Below are 23028 nucleotides of genomic sequence, written 5' to 3'. Positions count from 1 at the left end.
GGGGGGGGAATCTGGGCATGCACAGCCCAGCTTGTCCAGATGTAACGAGACCTAGACATACATTTACTAGCTAATACCTTGTTTGGCACATCGCCCGTGTTGCTTATGAACACACAGTATATACCCAGGTTCTTGCAGGCTGCATGTGCACTAGCAGGAGGTGTTAGGTGATGTCTACTCGTGTCTCCTCTAATCACTGCAAAGGAACAGCTGTGATTTCACTTTGTAGCACTCTGTGAAAAGTGCCATAGACATACATTTTACTTAGAAATGTTCATCTCACCGGGTGTAGATCTCAACAGAGAAGCTAGCTGTAGCACATTGGGTACAGTGCTGCAGCTATTCACCAGCTATCACCTTCTACGGCATATTCCCATATTACTTATATCTAACCAATTTCTTCAGGGCTACTTGAGCACCTGGAGGGGGGTGAGGGGCAGTTAGCAGATATGGGATTGGGTCTCTCCCTTTTCCTCCACTATGGTTATTGTCAACAGGGTAGCATTCATGCCTAACAGGGCCACCAGAGGTTATCGCTGAGCCAGAGTGTGTATGAGAAGAGGAAATCAAGCTGCAGGAACCCGACGCATATCGTTCTGTGTAGCCCTCGGGGCCAGAGAGGGGACAGGGCCTCTGTGTGTCTGTGTGTAGACGAGTGTGTGAGTGTGTAGTAACAGAGTAGACGGGGAAAACAGCAGTGTGCATTTGTGTGTTTGGAAAAAGAGAATGAGCACACGAAGAGCCAGAGGGACAAAGGGAAAATGGTGATGTGTGCGAGGCTGCACCTCAAACTGTGAATGTGCAGTTATGATGACACAGGGCGAGGAGGAATATAGGTGTGTGTATGTTTTCCTTATGAAGAGAATGGGTGATTCAGTTTAGGTTTACAAGTGTGTGCAGATGAAGAGGAAGCCTGAAACAAAAGAGCAGTCATACTCAAGCCAACGTGGACAACAGTTAATACACACCAGTAAACACATGCACAACCCCCGTCCCCCTCTTGTCAACACAAGACAAGTATGTTCTTATTATACACTTACACATGCACGCGCGCACACGCACGCACACGCACGCGCGCGCGCACACACACACACACACACACACACACACACACACACACACACACACACACCACAAGCAGTTTAGTAAGCTCCCAGCAGGCTGCCGAGTTAAGATACCATCTCACCTCTGCCAGGTGACTCAGTCATACTTTGGACACACACATCACAGCAGGGGGGGTGGGTCTTATGAAAACTGTCATTCTGACTGTAGTGCATGTGTGTGCTTTTGAGTACACGCATTTGCCTGCCTTCATCTATGTCCGTCTCTCCCCCTCAAACCACATAAACACACTGACACTCCATATCCAGGGATTAATGGCAGATCTCTAAATAAGGCCAAATGGAGATGTGGATGGGAGGGAGTTAAGTGGTGTGAAGGGCCCAGCAGTGGCTGCCTCTTACCTTTTTGTTGTTTTCTTTAATATCCTGAGGATTGAGCGACTTGTAGTCTCTGGAAGAACAGTGGGGAGGATCGGAGAGGAGGCAGGCAGAGAAAGAGAGAGAGAAAATGGGAGACAGAGAGACAGCGGAGAAAGAGGTGTGTTTAAATATGCGTCACATGTAATGGCATTAGAACTGTAACATGCAATTTCATAGCAGTGCAATCAACAGAACCAATAGAGTGGAAAATATGTAAAAATAACACACCAGAGTGCAAAGGCACACAAGCATAAACACACACACATACACACGTGTACACAGAGGAGAGTTTAGATAAATTATCATCATGTCTGCCCTCTTGACGGGGGCTGCAGGTCTTCCATATGCTGTACTTTTGAGTGTTTCATACACACATTTAATACTAAACATTAAAGGAATCTGTCTCACACACACACACTCCAAATTTTCACACAGAATTACAATCACACACACAAGAATGAGATTAGTGCTGGCAGCAAACATGCAACTCTGTATTCAAATATGAGTATGACAGATTGAGTCTGCGTGCACAAGTGTGTACACATCTGTCATCTTAATCAAACACACCGACAGGAATGATGGATACAAGGCCACGGCATGATGACAGGGTAACTGTGCAAATACGACACCAAGTTACCAGAAGAGTCTTTATCTAATTTGAATATACAAGACTTTCACCTGACCTTCTGGAGATCGAAAAATCCTGACTCTTTCATGATTTTGTTTTTTTCTAGAAGGGATGAACAGCCTGGTTTCCACCCAGATATGACTAGCTGTTCTCAATTCCAGCCCTTATGCTGTGAGAGAAACATTTCAGTGTGTGTGTGTGTGTGTGTGTGTGTGTGTGTGTGTGTGTGTGTGTGTGTGTTTCGTACATTATGTCAGGTCTGAAGTGGTGCAGCAGGGCACAGAAGGCCAGCCCATTCCTCCAGGAGGTGGTGAAGTTAGTGATCTTCACCCCGCGGTAGTTCTTGGTGACCTCGCGACACCAGGCCAGCAGAGACTGGCTGGCATTCGGCTTCCCTCCCAGAACCGGACTTGGGACGGGGCTGGGCTGCAGGGCAGAGAGGAGAAGGAGGAGGAAGAGGAAGAGGAAGAGGAGGAGGAGGGTTTAAAGGGACGTGATTGGACATGGAACACAGATAGGGAAGTATAGAGAGAGGGAAGGAGAAAGAGAAAGATTTGTTTTTATTTCATTTTCATCTTCCCAATTTTAACTGACTGATGCAACATGTTGATATCCAATCAATAAATCATTGCTTATAAATGATCCCTGCTGTCATTGCCCCCCCCCCCTTCCTCCAAGTCTGAGCTCATTTCACTATCTATTTCTAAAAAACTTAGCAAACCTCCACCCATCCATCCAATTAGCATGCCATACTGACACACAATGAGCCCACACATGCACGCACACGCACACATGCAGACACACGGAATAATGAAGGGTCATTCACAAAGCAGCGTATGACCGTGGATAATGTAAACATCTTATTAATTAGCTCCGCCTTTGAAGTCTTATCTGGGTCGAAAGCTTTCACCATTAGGAGCCTCTCCTCTCCCAGACTCCAAATCCCACAAATCCTTGGTGGCACAGAGACACTGGTCTTCCTCTGATGGCCAGCAGAACCAATGCTATTCTGATTATTCAGCTGGCTATTCACTAATCTGGTTGTGGAGCGACAGATATGGATTAATTCTCTCAGATCATTTTAGGGGAGAAAAATGGCAGAAATGTCACTGAGATTTGATTGAATTCATTTGAGGGTGGAGATCAAAAAACGACTGTGAAACATGTCCACAATCCAAGTGCATATTACTGTTGTATGCTAGACAATGACATTAACACATGACTAATAAGACAGATTCTCTTAATTGCATGACACCATGTGTTTCATTAAGCTTAATTTGACTTTTAAAGGCTTTTATACCCTTACACAAACTAAGACGAACTTTTAAACACTGATTAATGTGAATATTTAAGAGAATATACAGTGTAAATCTCACAAGACAAAATCTGAAGACCAGACTCCAGAATCTGGAGTTAATATTTCATGTCTACTCTTTTGATTGTGTAATTTCCTGTGCAATATTCCCTTAAATGACAGTTGTAATATGAAAAAATGGTGCCATGATGCTTCTCTCACAGCCAGCTGATGATATTTCTTCTCCACTGCACAAGATGGTTGCATAAGTAGGTGAAAGCCAAACCTTTACATAACCTTTAGAAAAGTACAAAAGTGAATGAGAGAGATGTTAGTTTTACAACAACTGATATTGACCACCAAAGCGGGTTAACCCAGTTTTTAAGACACAGTGAAGGCCTGGAGAAAATAAAGCTCTGTGCGATGTGACTGCCTGAGTCTCAGCCCTGTAACAAGGCTTGTGGTGGCCAACCAACCCCCTCTGTTGGTGGCTTTGTGCTACTGCAAGAAGAAGAAGAAAAGAAGTGATGGGAGGCCAGACTTAGGACAAATTTGTCATTTGAATTTGGGGAAACAGAAATGCTGAGTGATGGTTTGCTGGCTTGAGTATGATTAAGTCTATGGCAGAACATATGACAACTGGCAGAAGGTTTTGCAGGGGCATAGGAAATTTTAAAAAAGCCTTAACGTCTACTTTGTACACTTTTTGTTCTCTGTCTTTTAATCATTTTCAGCCTTTTAGATATTTGGATGTTCTTGCCGCTGATAGATTTCACGGCTCTAAAATATATTGGTTTGTAATGTCAACAGGCATAAACAAAAGAGTGGTGCTAGACCAGCATGAGCAAGTTAGCTGTAGTCTGTCAGCACCTGGATGTTTCTTGCCTCTTGCTCATCTATTGTTGTGGTTTAACCTGTGACCGCGAGCCTGAAGCTTGCTGAGATGCCACAAGGGCCAAAACAGATGAAAGAGACTGGAGGCCATCTCTAATAGCAACTCCTAACCTTTGTACCAGTGTGTGTGTGTGTGTGTGTGTGTGTGTGTGTGTGATACAGGCCCCTATGGCAGTCTCAGTACAGGGAGACGGTAGCAGGAGCCTGAGGGGCGGACACTTGACATTTCCGGCTCATCTTTAAAAGAGGGCCTTAACCTTTCCCCACAGCTTCTCCAGACACGTTTTAGGCAGCCTCGACAATGCCTGCGTGCCGCTCGAACAAATGGAAAAAAAAAAAGAGAAAGATATAAAAAGTCAGAAAGTCAATAGCGATTGTAACTTGCTCGCAATTATTGTATGGGGATGTGGAGAGAGGTCAATGTGCAGTAAACAAGGAATTGTTCTTGGAGCTCATCCATATAATTTTGTCACTTTACATAAATATGTCCCGGACTAATCTGACATAATGTGGGTCCTCAGACTAAAGGACCTTCAAAAGAAATAATACATTTCTCTACATTTTCCTCACGTCCAAATTTGAGGCCACTGAACGAAACTTGTTTCTCCAGTTGTTTTCTGCTTTTCCCACCATTTCTCTGTGTATGTGTCACTAAAAGAAAAAGTGTGTGTGTGGGTTTGCAGAGTTTCAGTGTGGAGTGGTCTTCCTCCAGGCCTTCCCTTTCTGCTTTTTCAAGTGACGGTTGAAAGTAGCTGTCTAATTTGAGCGCCCTAATTACCTGGGATTAGAGACCAGGTGCTATTAAAGCAATTAGACACACAGCACACTCCAGTGCCGCAGACCCTACACCCCAGCCGGCAGAAAACACACACACACACACTCACACGCGGTAACACAGCTAGTGGGGAAAAAAACACATACATTAGCCAGTGGGAAACACAGACTTTAAGGCTCGCTCACTTATGCACACCAGCCCACCTCTCCACATACAGGTGTCTGAGCCAACAAATAAACATGCACCATAATTGCACTTTAATAAGGTGCAAAAAAAAAAAACCTCACACACACTAATGCTGAGGACAGAAGTTCAGCACAGTGTGTTGAGAAAATGTACTCAACTTAAGGTGCTTTAAACGCGTCTGTTAAACCGAGCAAATGCGTCATTTCAATAAATACGTGCATCAATGAGAGTAACCATTCTTTACTTTATTCCTGACTCGCAGTGACCCCACGTTCATCACAACCCACACTGATGTAATTTTCCCAATTGCCAGCCCAGACTGTTCCATTATGCACCGTCCTGATAAAGGTTCACAAATGCATCTACACTCTCGAGCTTTCATATCCATCAAATATTGAACAAATACCATATCTTCTTCTACAGGAACTGGCTGCATTTCCTTAAGACACAAACACGGGAGGAGTGAAATTTTCATGAGGAGCAGAAATGCACCCTGACTTATCAAACAGTTTGCTGTCTTGCCTAGAGGAAGGTGTGCACATGTATGTATTGCGTGTGTGTGTGTTGTCTTTTATCTGTCTGTGTGAATGTCACTGGGTGTGTGTGTGTGTGTGTGTGTGTGTGTGTGTGTGTGTGTGTAACACTGACACAGCCATGTAGCTAGCTCGGCTCGAGGGTAGGATTAGCGGAGAGCATTGCCTCGGCCCACAAACATTCCATATTAAAAAATGAAAAGGCAACCTTCATTACTATCAGTGGCACATAACCTCCCCACTTCCTCCTCCTCTGCTACTATTATACACAGCCCTAACAGCCTGGGCGAAAAATACAAGCCACTGACAAGAGATTCCATTATTCCTGATGCCTCAGTGTCAACAACATACATCCGACAGGGCAAAGAAAGAAAAAAATGGAAGAAGGGAAAAGGATGTGAGAGAGAAAGAAGGGGGGTTAAGCTCACTACAATGCCTGAATGACAAGATAGGAGGAAGGAACCTGGAAATGGGAGCATCCAGGTTCCTGTTGGTGCTGGCGTCAGGGGGAAGATTTCTGGTGTCAGCAGTGTAATTCTGGAAAAGGTAGGAATGTGATTCGAGATCTGGAATCATGGGTAAAGCGGATAAACCACGATATGGAAAATTATTAAATTGTCACAGGTCGATCTTAGGTCTTGAGCAAAAGAACAATTCTGTAGCCAGGTTGGGAATTGTTGCTGTCAGACTAAAATCTACTCTAGTGTCTAAGTTCGGAAGTCATTTAAAATACTTTTTAGAGACTCAGCAAACTGGCACTGAGTCACAATGGGTGCAGTATACTACCACCAACATTAGACAGGGCCTTGACAAGTTAAGGTACATTTATGTTAAGTTAAAAACATTCTACGGTGGTTTCACAGTTTCCAGCATACTTGGATTACAAATATAATACTAATACTAATATTTAATATTTCAATTATGTTGTGGACAAAAGTATAACATCGTTTTCAGCTCAACGTCAGAAACTGAACAGCTCTCCTGGATACTTCAGGAATGAAGCACCTTGGCGTAGGACACTTCAGCAGTGTGGATAATTCCAAACTCAGGGGTAAAAAGTTTAAAGGTAGCCAACCACTGGGTCATCCTGTTGCCCCGGACGGAGATGGACAAACGTAAACAACGTCACATCGTTTTATACACAGTTTGACAACTGAAGAGTACGGAGGCCATTAAAACTGTCATTTCAGAGTCATAAAAAAGATACAAGTCAAAAGCTTTAAGTGGCAGCTTTGTCTCTCATGCCGGGGCATAACGCTTCAATGGGAACTTAACTGGCCTAAACCCAATGACATAAACCCACGACTCTGTGGAGAGAAAAGAGCTTCCATGTCTTTCCAATCTCACTTTCATGGCTTCAAAGCAGTGTCACAGAGTGTCAGATTTGAGGAGGTGTTGAATCTCATACTCTTTAAAACTTGTAATCCGCTCAAGGAGCCTACGGCTAAAAAAAAAAAGAAAAGAAAAAAGGACACACACACACACACACACACACACACACACACACACACACACACACACACAGCCAAGCACACATAAACACACAGACTCACTTCAGATGACAACAGTGTCTACAGTGTAATTGCAAAGATACTGTATATGCATCAGTCAAACTCTAATGTACTGATACTGAACAGCAGGCGCACACATACTGAAGTGAAAGCATAAACTACAGGCACAAACTCCCAGACGAACTGTACGGATAGACATGATTGAGAAAAGGAAGACAAACACAGTAACACTCAGCTCCTATCCAAGATGTTCACACACACACACTTGAAAAACATTAATACCTGTTCACATTTAAGAGGATAAAGGGTAGTGCACTTAAGTGGCCTGTCCATCCTGCCACTGAAAAGCTCTCATCTGATTGGCTGAGCTCCAACTACCAACATGCTCAATTATTTAATTGTACCATCAATCAAAACAAGCAATTTGTTTAATCTGGGCTTTCTGTGTCCGACGTCTTCACATTAGAAAAAAAAGACAAGGAGAAGGAAGAAAAAAAAAAAAGGGAAGGGGATGATCACCTCACGACATCTTACCCATGAAATTATGCTTCGGATTTCAAACGTTGGCTGCATGAGAGCGGAGGGGAGGGAGCAAAGTCCAATCAAAAGTTCAATTATGTAAATGGAGATGTGGAGTGGATGGAACAATAGGGAAAAGGGAGGGGTGGTGGTGGTGGTGGTGGTGGTGGTGGTGATGGTGGTGGGGGACGACAAAAGGCTGGAACAGGAGAGGAGAGCGAATGTAGCGTGAAAAATAATACACATTAACATACAAAGGAAATATCACATTACTGTTGTAATCACAGTGAGGAGGGGCTCCTTCTAAAGAGAGCCGTGAGAGAAAGTGTGTGTGCATGTATGTGTGACTGTGCATGAAGACGCTGTTTAGTTAAGTCAGGCTTCGTTCTGTGTGTGTGTGTGTGTGTGAGCAGGTGGAGAGAGAATAACAACATAACCCCGTACACATGAGAGCTTGCAGGGAGGTCGACTGAACCTGCTACTTTTGAGCAAGGCATTCAGCTGCTACGTCAACAAGCCAGACGACGTTTAACCGTTCCTTCCATGTTTTTTAACAAATCTTTACGCCATGACTTTGTGTAATATCACAAAGTAGGAAAATATGTAAATACATTCATCATGATAGCGATGATGATTTTTTTTTTTTGGGGGGGGGGTTGCTAGCGATTCGCTCAGAAGCAGATATGCTTCCCATCTAGCAATGAAACCTGCAGGCCAAGACAGGGGGCCTTTCGGCAGTTGGCTACTGAGATGCAAAATGCAAAAATCGGGGAAAAGCGGTTTCCTTTTCCAGGACCATTTTGCTTCCAAGGTCTATTCTGCTCCAAAGGCATAACCATGCAAAGCAGCAGAAAAAAAGCAGAACGGAAAAGGACAGACAAGGCTTGAAATTGAAATAAAAACGATTCACTGAAAAAAAAAAAAAAAAAACATCATGAAATAACACAGTTTGGAGGAGGCAGCAGACAAAGGAGTGACTGTGCCAGCTTGCAGTGTGCCCATCCGCCCGCTTGCTCATCTAACGTGTAACACAGGGGCATAATGCGGTGTAAGCGCTGGCTTTAGCTTGTCATGGAAACGGCAGTAGCATTACCCACACTCACGCCTCTGCAAATTAGCTTTGGCTGAGGGAAAAAAAAAACGCAGGGTGGGTAGGTTTGGGATTGAGGGTGTGTATCTGTGTGTGCGGTGAGGGTCGACGGTGTGGAAGCTGGGATTCGGTTGGGGGCAAAACAAAACAACACGACATCACTTTATGGTAAAAAAAAAAAAAAAAAAATGTCCAGGACTCTTCTTCCTGAATCCATCTCCATCTTTTTTTCCTCCTGTGTGTTAACACAGATCCAGCAGGAGATTACAAACTCCTTCTGGGCAAATCCTTCCTCATCATCCGTTCCTCACAACATGAGGACTCAACCGCCTTTTTCAAAAATTACACCGAAGAGTTCAAAGCCTGTTTTGTCCACTTGCCTCTTAGTTGCTGTGTCACACTCAACTGGAGTTTTCATGCATGTACTTGTTTGGATCCCACATCCAAAACAGCGACTGTCAGGTCGACTGCTGTGGTGTCGTCACGAGTAATACTTCAGACTTGCAACAACCTGCCACAGTAAATCTAAAGCGACTTGAATGCAGCATATTTAAGTGATTGTCCTAACAGGCAGATCAATAAATCAGCTGATCTTTTTAAAACTTTCAGACGTCAATATCTGTCTCAGAAATCCATCATGTGTCGTCTTATATTTCCAAGAGCAGCTGCATTCTGAATTATCTGTAAGACATAACACTTGTAACAACACTGCCTGTGCTGGTCGTCACTACACTGACCAGAATGACGATGTTGTTAACTCATGCATCTGTTGCATGCTGCTGTGATGTTACACACTATTGACCTGGCAAATTGAGTTCTTTGAAATAACGAATATGCATCTTTTAAGATGTGCACAGATTTTAAAGTATCCAGAAAGAGAATCCAATGCCCACCCACCTCTCCGTTCTTCCTCCACCTCCTCATCTTCCTCAGATAAATAAATAAGCTTTGGGAGAAGGAAGCAAAGGAGGAAGAGAAAGGGGGTGGGGGGGGTGGGGGCTCTTATAAATCTATACGGTATTAATCTCCTTTAACTGCCATCTTCAACAAACAAATTAGTGGTGCGATGGATTCAGAGATCAGCTGTGCTGATAACACCACTATTTATCAATTAATCTAAGCCTGGGCAGGGAAAACTCATTAAGGAGGCCACTTTAGGAATTATGCTCCGCAGGTAAAGAGGCTGACTGTGTGTGTGGGTTCGAGGTGTGTGTGTGGGGTGGGCGGGTGCGGGGAGGATCTTGACACAGCAGTTGCTCAACCCCCCCACCCCCACCCCCCACTACAGGCTGCCATTGTCCAGTGCTGCGTGGGCTCCAAAGTGATGAGAGGGGTGATAGCACAGCCAATTAAAATGAACATAATTACAAAGTCACCCCTTTGACTCCTGATCAGAATACACATGCATCAACACACACATCCTGAAGGAGGAAGGGTGTGGTGGGGGGGAAATCCAACACAGAAGCAGAGAGGAAGAAGGAGGAGTATGACAGCAGCATCTAGAAAGAGCGGGAGGAGGCATCGACAGAGAGGGTGAAGAGAAGGAGAAGAACATGTGAATGAACATGTGAGGCATTAGTTTATGTTGTACGATTGACACTTTAAACTAGGCTCTAGCATTAAAATTTAACAAAGTGGGTTGGCCACTTTTAATCCATTGTGAGTGGCGCTGGAGTTCCTTTGGTCTCATGCACCAACAACTCAAGTTTGCAAACATCCGTTACTGTGCCACCGCTACAACATCTGTCTCAAGCCATTTCTCTATTTTGGCATGTAGTATTTGATTTGTTAACACGCTAACATTCACAGGCATTCAGTCATGAGATTATGAGGTATTTTGTTATATACTGAATGAAAGGACAAATGGAAATTTTGACTGCTGGTGAAAGATGAAAGACAACAGGATTAATTCCTCTTGAGTCTCTGTCAGTCAGTCCAATAGTCACCACTGTTACATGTGCACCAACAGAACCGCCAGTAACTAACTGGGGTCACAACTGCTGCAGTGAAACAAAGGAGCCAACCAAACGGAAGTAACTTAACCTCTGTATGTTTGTATGTTCTGACTGCATCATGATCAAGACGGGACCGCAGCATCAAATCTCGTCAGGAACAACTGAGCTCCTACGAGCGAGCTGAAATAAAAGGGAATGATGCCACTCAGTGATCTGCGAGTTAAACACTGAAAATGCCACTTAGTATTTCCTATGGCACATACGAGCACACACCTGCATACCATAACAGACCAAAAGAGGGGGGGGGGGGGTGCTGGAGGGCTTTATAAAGAGGCAATTAAAGCCTTATCATTTCTTCACTCGCTATCCTTTCCTCAAACACAGACACAAGAGTGCGCGCACACACACACTCACGCTTAGACACACGCACACAATGTGAAAGACAAATCACTCAGACTAATTCATAAGGTACTTCTAAGGTCCTTTTTAAATTATGGAGGACGGTTGGTTTAATTCAATTAAATTGTAGCAGGGGCCACTTAAGGATGACGAGAGGAAGGTATGGCATGACTAAGTGAGCGCGGTTTTCAAGAATGTGCGGGGGGTCTTAGACCCTCTGGGGGTCCAAGGAGTTTTCAAGTGCACGGACTTCTATCTCCTCACCCGAAGCCCCCTTAAACCTCACCCCAAAACCCTGGATCCTTCTGGGTTTAAGCCCACACACACCTGGAGGACTGGGGCCGATTAAGACCAGATTAAGATAAAGTTACCCCTTCTCCGGCCGCTATGTCATTCAAACCCCTGGATAGAGGGACACACAAGACAAAAAGGTTTGGTTCATTCACATATACACAGACACAGGCACGCACACACAAAGGACTTTCTGGTCATCCTCATAAGCCCTATTAGTCTGCTATAGAGCCTCTCATAGCAGACATCAATCATGGAGGGATTAGTCAATTCCCTCTCTAAATGAGTGGCAAGGGAAACTTCCCTTCAACTCTAAAGCAGGTCTCTCTCTTTCAGAGATTACACAGCGATTTGTTTTCATTTTGTTCCATCTTCATCGTTTTCTGTTTGACTTGCTTTTCATTTCTCTCTCTCTTGCTCTGCGTCTTCCTTCGTTCTCTCCTGCTTGCAGCTTGTGAGGTAATCCTTGGCAGATAAAACTAAGGAGGACTTACCAAAGGCAGATTACAAGCGGCGCTTTGCGGAAGGCCCTTTTACACCAGCCGGAGCGGGTATTGAGGAGAGTGAGCTCTTCGCAGTGCTTAACTTGTGAACTCGACATGCACCCAACAGAGGAAGAGGTGGAAAAATGATAGCCGCATTACAGTAACTGGATCAAAATATATCCCTCACAACACACACAAGATTGGGCATTAGTACACACAACACACACGCTTGTCCTTTCATGGCAACTGTGTATAAAATTGAATTTGGAGTAGCCACTGAATACATATTAAAACAACAATGTTTTATTTATTCACTTAAAATCACTAAACATATCAATGTCTGTGCTGATAGACTTCAGGCTCAACACCGTGTATTGAGTATTCAGAATTCTTATATTAGTGTAGTGAGCAGATCATCTCCTTGAGCAGACAATTTCTTCACTGGATCCCAGAGATACCAGAGTTACTTGACTAAAAGATTTATGGAAGTATCTTTTATCCACAAAACAGGGAAAACTAAAACTGACCTTTGCACAACCTAATCCAGAACATCACCTTAGCGAAACATTCCTTAAACTTTTTCCACTTCTGAGAAAGGACTCAAACAGGTAAGATTGTTCCGTAGTCAGAAATGCCTTATACCGGTTCTACCTAACTTGATGACAGCGATGCCCTGCAGCATGAAAACGACAACAGGAAGCCCAATGATCGGACCTAGACTGCATGAGAGAAGAAACTGGGTCTCCGCTCTCCCACAAGATCCAATGACAGACCACTCAGAGACTGCAAATAAGAGTTGGGGAGGGGTCCACACTGGGAAAAGGCAGACATTGAGAGGTAGTGACTTAGTCGTACTCCTCTCAAGGATTATTCTCCTAATATTACACAGCTTATGGAAAGGCCAGTGTGGCCAAGGAGAGCCGCTGAGGCTTCAATGCCTTGGTCTCAGGAACGGACCACTCTCCTGCTAATATGGATTCCACATTCTGTCATTTAAGATAAACAACAGTCTTCTCATCCGTTACTTCAACTTAACTATGTACAGTAGCTATACAGCTCACACTGGAGTTATTGGAGGGGCTATTTAGACATCTGCACTCTCACTGCTCTAATTATCTCATCTCCACTGAACTACAGGGGGAAAAAGTAAATTTAATAACTTGTATTTGATTTATGTAATGATTTTATAGTCAGATATTTCCATAATAGGAAACTGTCACCCTCATATAAAGCCACACATAATGAGTGAAACAAATAAGTTCACACTCTTCTTTCTTTATAAACATCATCATAAACATAATAAGGCTCACACTAGTAAAGGCCAGTGTCTTGACAACAGTATTTGAAATACAAGAACATATAAGATTAATAAATTCTTCAATATTTAGTATTAGAAAGTTGCCAATGCCTATTGCCTATTTAACATCATCAACCTAAGCCTTACTTTCTTTAAGACCTACATCTGAAAGTCTTTGTGTAAAGGTATGTCAAACTTATCAGAGAAGATGGAATAACTTTGGACTGGATGTGATGATAACAAGATGAGAGACCTTGGAAAGGGGAAAGATCATAAGAGATGACTGTCCTTGTCTCTTGGGCTCCCCTCTGTCCTCCAAAAACATCCCTCAGTCATCACGGCAACCTCAGTAACACTTGACAGTGTGGATGTGGTCCTCTCCTGCCGCGTACCCCGGTGAAAGCTAATTAAGAAATATCGCAGCCTTCTGCGAACTCAATTAAATAATGTTAATTTATTCTAATTTCAATTTGGAGGTAGTCTGAACTGAAGGAGAGGCTGTGAAAACAAAGTCTGGGAGACGAAGGAGAGCTGTGGCCTCTGCCTCCCCCGGCACAGGAGCTCTCACAACCTGCAAAACTCTATTTAATTTCAACCCTTTGATTAACATAAGTAATCACACAAGCCCTTCAACTGAAGGGGGGAAAGAAAACATACCTCTGGTGTTGGTTTACTTTCTCACCTCTGGAAAGAATGAGTGTGTGTGCACGTGTGTGCGAATCAGAGAGAGAGATAGAGCGAAAAGTGGTAAAGACATAGAAGATTAAGGTTCAGACTGTAAGTTATACCTTTTTTATATCATAGTTTGTACAGGAAGTAGCACATGGAGTTAGGAGATATTGGCAAAGACTAGAGTAAAGCAATAGACACGGAGGTGCTTCCAAAAACCATAAAAAACCAACCAACCAATAATTTCAGGACGTACATAACCCACAAAGTACCACCAACTGAAAGTTGAAGAAGCCTTACTCTTTCTAAGAGTCTTTGTGTAGATATTAAGATAATATAGAACTTCTTTGCTCAAACTTTTGCCCACAGACATATGCCAGCTTCCAACTTTTCTTATATGAAAATAAGGCTAATAGTTCATGAACCGGAAACTTGATGAAAATCCAAAGATCAGAGCATCTAAGTGTAGAGCGGTCTGACTATGAAATAGAGATGGAGATGAAACAAAAAAGGAGGAGCAGGGGATCACTGAATTACTGGGAGGAGTGAAATCAGCCCCAGGGAAAAGAGATGGACTGAATCAGACCAGACAGAGCTCGCAGCCCGCCCAACGGGAACTCTCTCTGTTCATTTAAATTAATCCCACAGACGTTTCCATCCTTCCAGCTCCTTCACAGATGCTAAACTTAAACTTGACGCCTTTGAGGATCTATATTTCCCAGATGGGACAACGGACAAACACACTGCATGGGATACATCATGAGGTGTCTAACGAGAGACTCAAGTGCCACTTTCACCAACCTGGAGACAAACCTAAGATACTAACAAACATAACGGGAGGTAGCTAACAGACTATACGTATATTCAAAGATGAGAATGGTAAAGGTTTGTGGCATTCGTGAATGTTCAATGGTGGTAAAAGTTAAAGCTTATGATATAAAAATAAAACTGGGTCATAGTGAAGACATGTATTTCCCTAAACGACCACAATCACAGTGACCTGGATTAAGGTTTTGCCTCCTACAACTCCACACTAATATGATTTAATTGAATTGCACCCCTCTTGCTTCATTTACTCCTGGTGTCCGTACTAGTGTGGAGGTTTCCAGTCCCTAAAACACAAACTTTTGGAAACACAGCTGTCCTTGTTTTAGTTTGATAGCTCCGGGGATGCGGGGTCTCCTTCTCTGATTCGTCACGTGACCCTTTTCCAGAAGAAAACAAACAGAATGGTCACGTGATACGAGTTAAAAATTCTTATCTAGGAATCATGGATAAAGACACAAAATGCTTTTGGAAACTCTATAAATGCAGCAGGCTGCACATCTACATTTACCGTCTTGTCCTGTCAATAAATCGCTGGTGCTGAACGTGTGCTGCGCTGGCAAAAATCCAGAGCTCAGAGCTCTTGTTAGAGCTTAATGTAAATCCGATCCATATGTGTAATACCTGTACACAGAGTAAGTGGGCGCACACCATATGTCCATTATATGTCCTGATTTTCCACAAGCTGGCAGTGAAGTGGGCGTTTTTAATGCAATGAGGAGGAGGATAAAATTACATCCAAGACAAAGTTTAATGCTAAATCTGCATAATTCACACACGCCGAGGACAAGAATTTATAGTGAAGTTGAAATATGACACTCTTCATTTTTAGAATATAATAAATATGTACTTCCGTGGCTTAAATCACAATTTCCCTACGATCCATAATATAACCTTCCTCACATCCTTCCTCTCCACTGCTGTACCTTGCTCCTATCGCTCCTGCTTTGGGTGTCTTCTTTTTTCTTCTTCTTCTATCTTTTAAATGTCAGTCCATGATCACAGAAATATTATTTGTAGCACTGAAGCTCTGACCCTTACACTCTTAACTATTTGTAAGACGTTACTATGATGATCGAACTGCTGCACTTACTGTTACCTTTACACTGACACACATTTGTAAAATGTAAATAGGATAAGAGACATGCTAATCTCTTGTGGTTAGCACAGCTTTCATTTAACAAACTGCATGTGAGACATTTCATCCCCTTCAGGGCAGGTTGTACATACTTTCAATATATATCCATTTCTATTCACATTCTGAGATTAGACCTAGTTGTCTGTGTGTGTTTATCTTGGTCCTACACACTGTCTGCCCACATGAATAGTTAGTAGAAATAAATGGAGAATACACACCTTGAAAGCTTTTATATAAGAGAAGTAGAGGTTAGTTGAGTTGTAGGGGAAGGTTATAAATGCCCCAGCCCATATTCACTAAACTGAGCCTAAGGCACATAAGAAACTATAAGAACAGATACATAGCTGCATGTGAACACACGCATCTACACTCTGTACACGTTCATAGTGTGATGATGTGTTGGTTTCGTCTTGGCCTCTCATAGTGGGAATGTCTCCTCTTAATCCTCTCTGACTTCATACATTCAAAGGTCATCTCACAGCCTACACATGGCTGAGGCGTGCATGTGTGTGTGTGTCATAGTGCCTTGTGTGAATAAGAAAGAGAAACCTATTCACACTAGCAGTATATGTCAACAAACCCTGTAGGCCTATCCTTGTTTACTGTGAACATCCTATCTCTCTTTCTACAATTCCCTGGCCATCTTCCTTCTCTTCCCCCCACTACTCCTCTTTCCTCTACCCTTCACTATCTTCCACCTATTCTCCTTCAGCGCACCCCCACCCCCCCAACACCCTCCAATCCTCACCCACAATTCATTCTTCGCATCCCTCCCTCCCTCCACCCCAAGCTCCAGAGGCAGGGGCATCTCTTGGCGAAGTGTGGCCCACCACAGGCCACTGGCTTTGGGTAATTAAAGTGGTTTAGGCCCCCTCACCCACGGTCACAGGCAACTGCAGCTGGGTGATAAAGGCACTGTGCCATAATTACATGGACGGCCAGCATCACCGCCCAGCTACACTAAAACAGTCAGCTAGCCAGCTGCATGAGGAGGAGGGACCTGTGTGTGTCTGTGTGTGTATAAGTAACTGTACAGAGTGTGTTTGCATGTGTGGGTGTGTGTGTGCACAGGGGGTCAACACCCCCTTCTGATCGCTCTGCTGTAGTTAAGCCCCCTGTGTTTAAGCCCCACATAGGCTCATTGAGCCCCTACACACACACACACACACACACACACACACACACACACACACACACATACATTTTCAACCCCCTCCCATCCCTACACCCCCAGCCAATCATTCCCCACCAGTGGTCTGACTCCTGCAGTGAGTGTGTGTGACCATCAGCCATTTAATTAGACCCAGCCATGATTTACCTAATTTAAATAAATAAATAAACATACGAAAACACCCCAATAAACAAATACCTATATTCAAATGAGGAGCTGGGGAGTTTCATGAGCATAAAGAATGGGGCAGAAGATGGGATTGTGCAGGCGGAAAAAAAGCTAATGTAAGGACCACTGGACGTGGACGCACAAGAGCAAACGCACACAACCACACACACACACACACACACACACACACACACACACACACACACACACACACACACACACACACAGCTTCAAGTCACTCATTTATAATAACACGTTGCAAAGAATGAGCCAAAATGAAGAATAGTAGAAAGACTATTGCCTAAAGCTGTGGAATTCTGGGATTTTAGCATTCAGTATATATTAAAGATGTACTGTCTGTGTTACTTTCTAATTAAAATCTCTTTACTTTTACTGTATTTGGCAAATTAACTGAAACTTTGGTCATTGCTATTAGGGACGCTGAGCCCCCCCTGGATCCCCACATAATCTAAATACTGTTAAGAAGACACATAATACTCTCACATCATTATTTCAGATGTGCCCATTCCATACATTTTACATTTAAGTCATCAAACTCTGACCATTATTCAAATATAACTCCACTATTTAGGGCTGGGGCGTTTTGGCACCAGCCAACATCTGTCCATAGCATCAAGTATAGATAACAACCAGCTGCCAATAACAGCATCAGATGGTGGCTCAAATTTCTACCTTTCTTTGATCAGACAGTTTCTAAAGTTCTTGTACAACCGACTGTGTTTTAACAGCATTTTACATTTGCCTTGTGTTTTAAAGGGAGGTTGTTTTCAATACTTGTTTGGGAAAACAGTTCAAAAGTTCAAGTCCTTTAACATCCAAACCCAGTGCGCAATAAGCACCAGACTGCAATGCACTGTTGAGACTGCTAGGCTGTATTTTATTGCAGTATTTCTATTGTTGTTGCATGTGCATGTGTGTGTGTGTGTGTGTGTGTGTGTGTGTGTGTGTCTGTCATGGGGATAAATCAAAGTTTATTAAATTCAAGTGAAGCCTGTTTACCTTGGGGGAAGAGGAGGCCAGCTCTCTCCCCATCACTGCTGCCACTGGGCTGGGCCCGACTGGCTGGGTTCTCTCCCTGTCTGGGCCAGCGCTGGGTTTGGGAGCTGGCGGACTGGGGCTGAGGCCAGGGCTGGAACCTGGGGGTGGGGGCGCCCTCCTCTTCTGGCTGCTGCCCACATCGAGGGAGGGGCCGCCAGCGGGGGGCCGCGCAGGGCTCGATGTCCTTGGCTCGTAGAACGGGTTGGATCTGAGAATGGTGGGAAGGGAGAGATGACAGAAGAGAGCAAGATGAGACAAAAAGATGTCATGTTAGAAAGTGCATGAATGCTACACATGATTTCTTCTTTTAAAGTGGAGCTATAGTCATGTGTACAGATAAATGAGTGTGAAAGTATCCAGATTTATATGACCTTTTTCCTCAGAGAAAGACCAACAGCGTTTGTTAACAGGTGACCAAACCAAAACTGTAAAGTATGTAAAAAATGAAAACTGTTGTACAGATTTATATAAAACACAATACATAAGAAAAACAGTGCAATAAATACAAAACATTTAATAACAAAACAAGAAACATTGTGGACTGAACATTAAAACCCATTATTTAAACCCAACTTTGGCTTCAACTGCTCATTATTTAATAGGAAATTGCAACATGGAAACAAGAGTTTGGTGAAATACAATGAACAACACACACAAGTGGTAAGGTAATAGAAGATGCAGGTGCACTGAGGTCAGGTCCGAGTGACCTCATATCCTTACTGCCCAAGGTGGAGCACTGACAGACAGACAGGCAGGAGCACTAAGGCATACACACACACACACACACATATGCAAGCATGCACCGAAGCACACGCATATAGCCGCTCTTACACACATACCAGAGTGTTATCAATATACAGGCATGCTTGTGGCACTGAAAGCAGGGGCACGGCCTTGAGACAGTCACTCAACATGCAACAAGCAATCCTAAACAAACAAGAGAATTGGATGGAGAGGGTGGGGGCGAGAGCGAGAGTGGGAAAGAAAAAAACTGATTGACTAGGTATCTGCCTGAAAGAGAAGGTTATAGCTACTCAGTGTCTATCTGACCGCAGAGCGACAGAGAGGGGGGGAAAAAGAAGGGACGCGAAGAAAAGAAAATCAGGCAGGTCTATAGAGAAGCTTTAACAGACCAGCACCGGCTAAAAGACATGTGAAAGGGCTCCAGTCAAAACACTGCGCTGCCCTCTTGAACTTTCTATTCTGCAGAGAACTGCTCCTGATGTAAGAGACAGGGCAAAAGAAACATGCCAGTCAATAACCTGTCTGTCTTTAGGCAGCCCAGAGGACTAAAACATACGGCTGTCTGTGTGACAGCTTCTCTCAACAGCCAAAACCTACCAGTTTACAATTTAGGCACAGACACTCTTTTGCAGAGGTCACACACAATCAGTGAATCAGTGAAAGACTACAACAACAAAAGGATCCTCACAGTATCAAACTTTGTTACAACTCTTAATCACCGATTAAATGTCATGAAAACTTGCTGAGGTAGTCACAGATGTAACTCCTCTTTGACTGACTGCATGGTTTCTTTAATTATAAATTCAAACATCTGTCAAGTTGTTTTGGAGACACAAACACAGTATGTCAACAACTTAAAATTTTCTTGCTTATGAAGTAACTGAGAATTCCTCAGTGAGAGGTGAGCAGGACGAAAGAGGAGGCAAGAGAAATAAAAATGAGCAGAGCCTGGGGAGGAAGTTAAGGAGGATGGCAAGGAGGGAAAGTATGGGGCAACAAATTGATAGGAGGGAGGGAAGGAGCGACGAGGAGGGAAAGGAGGGAGACAAGCTTAAAGAATGCAGTGAAACAACAGCGCCCTTGTTCCTGTTGAAAGAGCTGCCTCGTCACTCTGCCTTGATGGGGGGGGGCTACAAGTACCCCTCTATAAGAAGGGGTCTTAGAGGACTTGGCCTGCCAACAGTAACTGAACTAGACAGTCTGGATCCTTCCAGAGTGCTTCTACTATGAGCTACTAGAAACCCCGTCAGAAGGCTCTTCTGCTCAACAGTTCAGGCAAGTGTGTTTATCTGACTCCCTCTAGCAAACAATTTAGCGTGGACTTCTCTACTCTGACACACAGAAAAATTTTAAATGTACTGTATACACAAAGAAATTTGCTTCAGGTCTCCTTATATTGCACCAAGTGCAGCTGTAACTAGTGCAAGTTAAAGTGGAAAAATACAACAAGACAAAACCTTCATAATTTCAAATTAATGCTCCATCAATGTCTGATGTTCCCATCTGAAAATATTTCACCTCCACAATGTCAATGGATCAGTAGCCAAGGTCTTAAAAGTCCGGTTTCACATATGTCCCTGTTTCCTGTGTCAGTTGACTGAGAACATTAGAAGACGAAAGAAGAACGTAATGAAGAAATAAAGTCTTACTCGTCAAGCTCCTCCTCCTCATTGTGAGTGGTGTCGGCATACAGGTACTTGCTCATGTCGACAGGCCGTACGCCTTTTCTCTGCCTGGGCTTTGGGGGTTCTGGGTCTGGCTGGGGGTCCATGTCCTGGTCCGGCTCCTCGAAGGGGTTCCCTGGCGTATGTGCGTCTGGTTCATCCGGCTCACTGAACGGATTTGAGGAGTCGTGGTCATAGAAGGAATCGTCATCTACTTGTTTCCGTAAGACCGGCTGTGTAGGAGGCTCTGTTCCGTGGAGAAGAGAGAAAACTGACTGCATATAAAACACACACTATGTACGGGACTAAAACACAGTCTCAATGAATCAATAATATCTCCTTTGTTTGACAAGAGCTTCGGTAGCTTGTCACCCCACTCGGTTCAAGAGGGGAATCAAAATAAATGTGACTGTAGTCCTGGTAACCAGCTGAGGATTATGGACTTAACGTCCTATTTGCCTTCTCATATTGTGTTTTTAAAATAACCTGAGCCACAAATCAACCTGTGGATTCCCCCCTGGACTATTTTATTTTGCTAATGTCAACAGTTCTAATAAAAGCCACACCTGGGCAAAAAATGCGTATGATCAGATCCACAGGAGCTGACAACATCAGACACACATGCATGCCTACACACAGCTGCTACTGAACACAAAACAGCGACCGTATCATCCCCAAAGCAAATAAAACGGATAAAACTATGAAAAATTTCAATACTGGTTTAATAAGATTAGGATGTCACACAAGAGATGAGGCTGAATATATAGAAAAACAACAAGCTAAAATCCTAGACTTCAGATTAAAGACAACTTAAACAAGCAACAGAGTGGGGGAGCGTGTCATTCAAAAAACAAACAATCCATATTAATACACCTGGCTACTCAGGTGGTCAGACAAAAATATTGGTTCAGCCATCTGACTGAAAGCGTTGGAGCCAACCTGCTATAGTTACACATGACTACACATATTCACAGTCTGTGTGTGTCCAAACTTAATCTTATATCGCCTAATATTTCAATGATACTCTCAAAATAAACCTAAAAACTTTTATTGTGGTAACAATATATGATAATAACATCAAAGTCTAAAGCCAGTCAAAAGTCCTGTGCTGACAATATCCATCCACCAAAATAACATCAGACTGAACACACTTAAGTTAAGTTAAACATACCCTCCTCATCGGGATCACCGAATGGGTTGAGGTGGTTCGGATGAAGGTCGTCATCGGGCTCGTCGAAGGGATTGGTGCTCATGGCAGGAAGCGTTTCCTGATCCTCGTCTTCCAGGAAGTTCAGCTTGTTGATCAGCTCTGTCGCCACAGATTCCAGCGTTAAGTCGTATAAATGAACGAGAATAATGAAGAAGAGTGATAACTACAGGGACAAAAATAACAGCAATACATTTCCCAGAATGAAAAGAATACAAACATTCACAAAGCCAAATATACCAAAAATCTGCACTTTGGAGTGAACCACGAGCAAGAGACCGTTCAGTCTCGTATGTAATCCCTCTTGCTGGGGAGCGCAGCCTAAACTTTTCTGTGCTTCTCTGCCACCTCAGCCAACTTCAATGCATATACAACAGTGGCATTCTGGGAAACCTTGTGTGATACGGAGGGGTTACTGTGGGAGACAGTGAAGGCAGCATGGAGTTGCTATGGAGATGCTGTCAGGAGAGGCCAAGCCTTGTCCACTTTATCTTCATCATCCTCACTGTAGCTCAATCGCACGCTGCCAGGGTGTGGGTCAGTTTGAAAAGAGTGTAAATGTGTGTGAGGTAGATGCCAAGAAGTGCTGCTGAGCGCTACGAGAGAATCTGAGTAAAGAGAAAAATGCTGTGTGTATGCGAGTCCCTTGCTCTATATGTAGTGTGGCTATGTGAAGTGGCGGAAGCTGATAAGAGGTACAGCACTTTTCCTTGCCTCTTACTGACAACATTCAAGACCCATTTTAGGCCATGACAAGTGCACATGTGTATGTGTGCGTATTCACATCTGTGTGCGTTTCAGTGTGTGAGGGGTTTGACTGTTGACCATCCAAGCAAGCAGAGTAACCTCAGAACCCCAGGAACCTAAAGAAGCCAACTTGTGTTTTCCAAACACAAAACAAGTGGAAAATCTTTGCTTAAAATGTTAATTAAATTTGAGGTTTTTTGTGTATTACAAAAAGCAAAACGAGTATGTAGTGAAAGGATGAGTAGTTATCTCTTAACTTCTGATGAAAGAACTAGCCTGCAAAACCATTTATTTTAGT

The 23028-nt window shown here is 43.5% G+C and overlaps 1 protein-coding gene across 5 annotated transcripts in view; it reads right to left on the bottom strand.

Moving 5' to 3' along the window:
- The window catches only part of ehbp1 (EH domain binding protein 1), a 136374-nt gene that overhangs the window by 70220 nt on the left and 43126 nt on the right, over positions 1-23028 (bottom strand). For all 5 annotated transcript variants that reach the window (XM_087179030.1, XM_023425303.2, XM_023425304.2 and 2 more), the window contains 5 exons: positions 21948-22085; positions 20762-21023; positions 18330-18576; positions 2357-2535; positions 1464-1512 (listed from right to left, as the gene is read on the bottom strand). In XM_087179030.1, coding sequence (XP_087035156.1) covers positions 1464-1512; positions 2357-2535; positions 18330-18576; positions 20762-21023; positions 21948-22085 — 875 coding nt within the window. The remainder of the gene's footprint in view (positions 1-1463; positions 1513-2356; positions 2536-18329; positions 18577-20761; positions 21024-21947; positions 22086-23028) is intronic.

Source organism: Seriola lalandi, unplaced genomic scaffold (genome assembly GCF_002814215.2).
Source record: "Seriola lalandi dorsalis isolate HSWRI2012SDOR001 ecotype SW California unplaced genomic scaffold, Sedor1 jcf7180002054769, whole genome shotgun sequence".
NCBI lineage: Eukaryota > Metazoa > Chordata > Actinopteri > Carangiformes > Carangidae > Seriola > Seriola lalandi.
This window is presented reverse-complemented; position numbering and strand designations above follow the sequence as displayed.